The sequence below is a fragment of the Terrapene carolina genome, unplaced genomic scaffold (assembly GCF_002925995.2).
Source record: "Terrapene carolina triunguis isolate 2854851 unplaced genomic scaffold, T_m_triunguis-2.0 Scaffold51683, whole genome shotgun sequence".
Taxonomy (NCBI): domain Eukaryota; kingdom Metazoa; phylum Chordata; order Testudines; family Emydidae; genus Terrapene; species Terrapene triunguis.
Window position 1 is genome coordinate 5295 of NW_020716034.1, and position 7748 is coordinate 13042.

At 43.2% G+C, this 7748-nt stretch overlaps 1 protein-coding gene across 1 annotated transcript; it reads right to left on the minus strand.

Moving 5' to 3' along the window:
• Positions 1-3273: 3273 nt before the first annotated feature.
• On the minus strand, positions 3274-4272 carry LOC112125896 (olfactory receptor 6B1-like). The gene has a single exon (XM_024224253.1). The coding sequence runs from the start codon at positions 4270-4272 to the stop codon at positions 3274-3276; it is 999 nt and encodes a 332-aa protein (XP_024080021.1).
• Positions 4273-7748: the final 3476 nt, after the last annotated feature.

Consider the following 7748-nt stretch of genomic DNA (forward strand, 5'->3'; position numbering starts at 1 on the left):
CCAGGTGCCTCATGCCTATTTTCTCCCCTACAGGCTGGTTTTTCCTGGCTGCAAAACATATCATCCATTGCTGTCTGGCTGAACCAACATGGTTCCTCTCCTGCCACACACAGGATGGTGTTGGTGGGTGTTAGTATATAGGCCTGTTTGTTAGCCTGAGAGAGAATTTTGGGTTTGACTTTTGATACTCTTATATCCTTACTAATATGTGTGAACAAAAAACAAAGACACTGTGTGTTGCTTCTGCTCAGCCAGATGGGTTTCTTACTATAATGAGAAGAGATAAGAGATAGAGTTTATAGTGTTACGGGGTATGGTGGGAGGATAATATACAAGCATACACTGTAAGGTTGCCTGGCTCCTTTCTCAAGCCAGGGTCAATCAACCAGTTAGGAGAGGCAAGAGGGTTGCGGGGAGTCATAAGAAACACTAAAATCCAAAGAAAAGCCTGGTCTTGGCCAGTACACAACCTCATTCCTTGCCCCTCCCATGGGATACAAAAGAGGTGGTACCAAGACCACAAATTCATGACTCTCCAAAATGGAACTTGACCATAAGTTGTAAGGGGTGGGACTGTGGGCATGCACTGCAGGAATATTTGGGCCTGCTAAGAAAGAGGAGGTGGGAATAGGGAACAGGGACACTGGTAAAGGCTCTGCAGCATCAGAGCTATGGATATGCTTGCTTGAAACTAACCAAATAAACATCCCATTGCCTGCACTTTGGACCTCTGGTCTTCTGCTTTCTGTCTGCATGACAAGAACTAAGGGAGGGGGTGAAGGGAAATCCCTCTAACAGTGGGGCTCTCAAACCAGTGTGACTTGGAGATAACATCCCATTGAGAGATACAGGGCAGTTCTCCCTCTCCGAACTATTCACTCAGGTTCTCTGTAGATGCAGAAAGACGGCACTGTGTCTGGTATACCAAGGACACATTCCCCATTCTCAGACTTATTGTTCCAGTTTCTCTGCAGAGGCTGCAGCACTGGTTACAATGAGGTTATTTTTCTAAGCATTTCCAGCACAAGGGGCTAGGAAATAAAAACAAAAAACAAACAGACAAGCAAACAAACATAAAGCTGATATTCTGATGTAATCACATGACTCCAGGAGTTTGGACCCTTGGCATAGGCCTACGGTGCCTATCTGTTTATCCAGCCCTGAATAAAATGCACACAGTCATAGATTCTTAGATCCCAAAGTCATTGTGATCAGCTAGTTTGACCGCCTTTTTAACACAGGCCTTAGAATTTCCCCAAAATAATGGACACTCAAGGACAAAGAGAATTAAGATTAAAAAAAAATGTTTCCCCAGAAGTCTGAATTTCATCACATTTCTATACTCAAATGTACAATCCTATTTTTTTTCCCACAGAGACCAAACTCCTCAACATCTTACAGCTTAGTAGCACAATTAATGCTACCAATCTCTGCTGGATTCAAGAAAATGACCATAAAGATGCAAAGCTCTTTATACCAATCCTCTGAGCTTGGGGTTCCCCAAAGTTTTCATGGGGGGGGGGGGGACCAGTTTTTAAGAAAGAGATCTTTAATCATGAGTACCTCTGCTGTAATCACGCGGTCTGGTTCACAAACCTTCTTTAAGGGTCCAGGGTGACACAAAAATAGTTATAAAAAAAGGATTAAAATAAACTTATCCACACATCTAATCACAGGGAAATTTACATATGGGGAACATAAAAATAGCCTTATAGACTCCACGGGCAGAAGGGATCATCATGATCACTTAGTCTGACCTTGTATACATTATGGGCCACAGACCCTCACCCATCCACTCTTGTAGCAGGCCGAGAGCATCTGGCTGAGCTACACAAGTCCTCAAATCTTGATTTAAAGACTTCAAGTTACAGAGGATTCACCACTTACATTAGTTCAAACCAGACCCATGCCCAATGCTACAAAGGTAAGTGAAAATCCCCCGTGGTCTCTGCCAATCTGACCCAGGGGAAATTCTTTCCCATCCCCAAATATGGCAATCAGTTAGACCATGAGCATGTGGGTAAGAATCACCAGCCAAAGGGGCTGTGTAGTAGCTGGGAAGGAGTAAGACAAAATGTAGCTGCACATGGTGCAGAGAAGAGATTGTGTGTGTGTGTATTGAGATTTGCTGGAGAAAAAGTAGGAATCAAGTATCAGAGGGGTAGCCGTGTTAGGAAGGGTGAGGTGTTCACACCTCAACTGCTAGCAGAGCACCTCACCCTCCCTGATTGAACTAACCTCGTTATCTCCATACTGATTTATACCTGCCTCTGGAGATTTCCATTACTTGCATCTGAAGAAGTGAGGTTCTTACCCACGAAAGCTTATGCTCCCAATACTTCTGTTAGTCTTAAAGGTGCCACAGGACCCTCTGTTACTTTTTGTAGTAGGAATAGTGTTGATTAGCGGGAGTGCTAGGTGGACCACAGGATCAAAGAACCACTTTCCTTAACAATAAAGTCTAACTGTGTCAGTGGTCTATTTACCTATGCTACTTCCATGATATTTTTTCCATGTACTCCATCTTTACAACATCTATGAACCCTAACTGTTCAGCCATTAGACCTGGTCAAAATTATTCATGCTAGCCATTTTCGTATCAGAGAATGTGGTATTCTTACAACTGAAATTTTCAATGTAAAATATCAATGGCTGGCTTTTTAAAATTGCCTTCTGGAATGAAATCCATGCTGACCAGAAAGGTACACAACTCCTAACTCAATTTTTATTCAGCTGTTATTCAAGACAGCTACAGTGGAATTTGCATAAGTACAAAATAACGAATGTCCCCAAGACTTGGCCCACAGAAAATGGAAATGATCTTTTAGCTTCCTTAGGGCTCATGAAGAATCATTGTCCTTGTGGGTCATTACAGTGCTCTCTCCTGCCTTGTACCAGCAGAGTGCTCTCCTACCCATTCTCTTGGGGGAACTGACTGAACAGTCTGTGTTCCAATTTCCCAACCTCTCCAGATGATAGACACCAGAGACTGATGGGAATTGGAACACCAGGTTTGAATACCTCTTGAATTCCAGGGATCTTCCAATCCTTATTGAAATTTCCCCCCTCAGCCATGTCTTTTCCCTGGTCTCGCTAGCGTTCCCTGTGGGTAGAGAACAGACAGAGTCTGGATATACAGAACAGAAAGGAGATTATTTATTGATGCTCCTGAAGAGAGACATCTGGTTCTCTCAGTCTTTTCAGCTCTCAGCTTGTATCAATAAAAAGGGTCTCTATACATTCTGGCCTTACATGCCATAAGCAGCATGCTGCTCATGGTCCACCAGCATGAAACTTTCTGACCCTTTGGAGGGCTATGTCTGTCACAGAGGCCTGGTGGACAGCACTCGCACCACAGAAAGTTTTCCTTAGTGCCCCCTTCACTTCTTGGTTCCTCAGGCAGTAGATGAAGGGGTTAATCATGGGGGTGACAATAGTGTACACGACCGACACCACCTTGTTCAAGTCAAAAGGGTGGATCTTCTTGGGCCGGGCGTACATGAAGAGGGAGGTTGAGAAGAAGATGATGACCACAGTGAGGTGGGAGGCGCAAGTGGAGAAGGCTTTTTTCCTCCCCTGGACAGTGGGGAGGTGCAGGATGGTGGCAATGATGCACAGGTAGGAGACAATGGTCACAGAGAGCGGGACCATCAGGATGATCAAGGCTAGCACAAAGTCTACCCTCTCCGCTAGTGACATGTCGGTGCAGGCCAGGTTCAGCACCGGGGAGATGTCGCAGAAGAAATGGTTGATGATCCCCGGTCTGCAAAACGTCAGTTGCGAAATGAAGGACACCTTGACCATGGAGATGGAGAAGCCACTTACCCAGGAGACAGCTGCCAGCTGCAGGCAGAACCGGTGGGTCATGATGGCCGGGTAATGCAGTGGGTTGCAGATGGCCACATAGCGGTCGTAGGCCATGGAAGCCAGCAGGACACACTCAGTGCATAAGAGGGAGCTGAAGAAGTAGAGTTGGGTCATGCATCCCACAAAGGAGATGCTCTTGTTCTCCACCAGGAAATTCACCAGCAGTTTGGGGATGGTGACTGAGATGTACCAGGCTTCCAGGAAGGAGAGGTGACTGAGGAAGAAATACATGGGCTTGTGGAGGTGATGGTTTGTCTGGATCAAGGCAATGATGACCATATTCTCCAGGAGGGTCAGCACATAGGCCACCAGGAATATCACAAAGAGCAGTATCTGTAGCTCCAAGATTGTCGGGAATCCCAGCAGAATGAACTCCTGGACACTGGTGTTGTTCTCCTGCTCCATGGGGCCCTTGACAGTCTGCAGAGTCAGAAATAGACAGAAATAAGTGGTTGAAATGACAGATGCCTGTTTTCTTGAGATCTTTCACGTCAGCACTTTACTTTGATATTCCTCATTATTAGACCCATACTCTAGTTTTTGAACGCCTCACCATTGTGGGAACTATGGCCCAGATTCTCAGACGGTGACTGCCGGTGCTACACCAATTTGCCCCAATAGAAGATCTCACTCAATATTACTCTAACAACTCAACCATCCTTAACTCAAAGCTACATGGGGGAGATTTTAAAATGCACCTAAGGGATTTAGGAGGGCAAGTCCTATTGAAAATCAGTTCAACTTCTATCGAAGATTCTTGTATGGCCACCTTCACTGTAGTATGTGAGCACTTGCATGTAGTTACCCTCACAACACCCACATGAGGTTGGGCCATTCTATTATGCCCATTTTACAGATGGAGAATGGACAGATGACCAGATTTTCAAAGTTACTTGAGAGGCCTACAGATGCAGATAGGCTTCTAGTGGAATTTACAAAAGGACCTAAGTTATTTAGGCACAGACAGTTGGTGGCAGAGCAGGAATGGATCCCAGGGTTTCTCAAGTCCCCAACTAGCCCCATAACTACTGGACCATCCCTCCTCTCATATGTGCTTTGGCACATTTGAAAATCTTTCCCATTGTCTTTAAGAGGGCACAAAGTCCCTGCAGGGAATTGCAGAATGCACAATGGCAGAGGAGACCTCTTGTTTACCAATGGAAAGGGTTTGTGCACCCTGGAGCTATTTGCACACATTCCTGCATCTTCAATTACCTGCTACCAGTCAGAACAAAGGCCTGGACATTGTTATAGGAAAGTCCAGTGAAGGCCTGTGTTCAATCTGCAGCAGTGGGTCAGAAAAAGGATCAGATATGTTAGGATGCATCAGGATATCAGTAGGAATCTGCCTACTTAAAGGCAATGAAGAAAAAAATCAGATCTCAATTACAATGTGGCAGATCAAGAATAATGCTAACAACTTTCACCACAGAGGGAAAAGGAATGGATACACTTTATGTGTAAGGTAATAAGAGGTATGTTACTGGATTAAGAATCAAGCTTCCTGAGGTCTATTCCTAGTCCTGCCACTGAGTTATTGATCAATTCACCTCACTGTTCAATTCCTCAGTTTCCCCATCCATCATGTAGTGATAATAAACCTACCTTCATAAAGAGCTTTATAGAATGGAATAATTAATAACAGGATGGGTCATATTTGATGTTAATTCATGTCACAAATGATACTATCTCTCTAATAAGATTCCAGATATGTCACCTGTCTGTGTGCCATTTTGAAGCCTAGAGTGTCTATTGAGTCAGTGTAAAGTGGTGGAAAGAACCCCAAGCATGGAGGAGGGCTCTTTTTGTTCAGAATATCACCAGCTTCAAACATCACTTGGACTTGTGGTTCCCTGCCATCCTATTTTTAAGTTCTCAGCCATTCTGACGTTACAAATTACACCTCTGCAGTGGACAGCTACAGTAAGGCAGGAATACATTCCATGGCAAGCATCCTAGACCGTTGTGATATCATAGGTAAGTCAACCAATTACCACCCTTACTTTACAGCTAATTTGTGTGCAATAATTTCATTGGTTGTATGAGAGAGACTACACAATGGTGGATTACTTGATCTAATTGCCACACCCATTGCACAGCATGGCTTTCAGGGACCAGTATTAAAAAAATATTTCTATTATATCAAGAAGAAGAAGATAGTTCACTTTTGGATGTTCACTTTATAGCCTGCTACTATCATATTCAATCTGGGGTCCAGAAAGGTCAATAGAAAGTCATCATCACAAGTGGAAGAAGGAAGGAGGGAAGGACAGAGAGAGACATTGGATTTTTAGCTTTGAGTGCTACTAGTGTTGCATTCAATTCATGGCCAAAACAAAGTTGGTCATTTTTATGTCCCAGTTTTGCAAAGACTGAAGCAAGCACTTAACTTTAAACACATGAGTAGCTCCATTACTTTCCACAGAACAACTCATGTGCATAAAATTCACCATGCTATCTTTGCAGGATCAGTATTTGCATGTAAATTTTGAAACTTAGTAGAGGAAAACTCAAATTACAAAAAGGTGAAGCAAAATAATAATAATGGTCAACATTTGATGTTAATTTCAAATCATATCTGTTTATTATTATTTAGTGTTACTAGCCATTAATTTCCAATTGCACTAGTGTCACATTCATTTAATCTCACAGAAAGTGCAATAGGTTAAAATATAATAATATTTAGATGTGACATGTGATTCATAATACAAAACTAGGTGGGGAGGTGTTTAAAAGAAACTAAGGGATTTGGGAGCAGAAGTGCCACTAAAAGTGAATGAGACTTGTGTCCCTAAATATCTTAGATGCTTTTGAATATCTCCCTCAGAACTCATAGAATCATAGAATATCAGGGTTGGAAGGGACCTTAGGAGGTCATCTAGTTCAACCCCCTGATCAAAGCAGGACCAATTCCCAACTAAATCATCCCAGCCAGGGCTTTGTCAAGCCTGACCTTAAAAACCTCTAAGGAAAGAGATTCCACCACCTCCCTAGGTAACCCATTCCAGTGCTTCACCACCCTCCTAGTGAAAAAGTTTTTCCTAATATCCAACCTAAACCTCCCCAACTGCAACTTGAGACCATTACTCCTTGTTCTGTCATCAGGTACCACTGAGAACAGTCTAGATCCATGCTCTTTGGAACCCCCTTTCAGGTAGTTGAAAGCAGCTATCAAATCCCCCCCCCCCCCGACATAAAATAGAGGGCTATATTCTCATCTTCATTACACGAACAGAAACAAGAAGTAAATATGAGATTTGCAAAAGAACTTAAGTGAAATACATAGACAAAATCCCATTGGTTTCCAATGGGAATTGGGCATCCTTCTTTAACCTTAAATCCATTGAAATCAAAGGAATCACTTCAGATTTACATAAGAACATAAGAATGGCCATACTGGGTCACACCAAAGGTCCATCTAGCCCAGTATCCTGTCTTCTGACAGTGGCCAATGCCAGGTGCCCAGAGGGAATGAACAGAGCAGGTAATCATCAAGTGATCCATCCCCTGTCGCCCATTCCCAGCTTCTGGCAAACAGAGGCTAGGGACCCCATCCCTGCCCATCCTGGCTAATAGCCATTGATGGACCTATCCTCCATGAATTTATCTGGTTCTTTTTTGAACCTTGCTATAGTCTTGGCCTTCACAACATCCTCTGGAAAAAAGTTCCACTGGTTGACTGTGTGTTGTGTGAAGAAATACTTCCTTTTATTTGTTTTAAACCTGCTGCCTATTAATTTCATTTGGTGACCCCTAGTTCTTGTGTTATGAGAAGGAGAAAATAACACTTCCTTATTTACTTTCTCTATACCATTCATGATTTTATAGACGTCAATCATATCTCCCCTTAGTCATCTCTTTTCCAAGCTGAAAAGTTCCAA

Bases quoted from the DNA above. Each gene is read 5' to 3' on its own strand.
- LOC112125896 (XM_024224253.1), bottom strand. From the start codon at position 4,272: ATGGAGCAGGAGAACAACACCAGTGTCCAGGAGTTCATTCTGCTGGGA.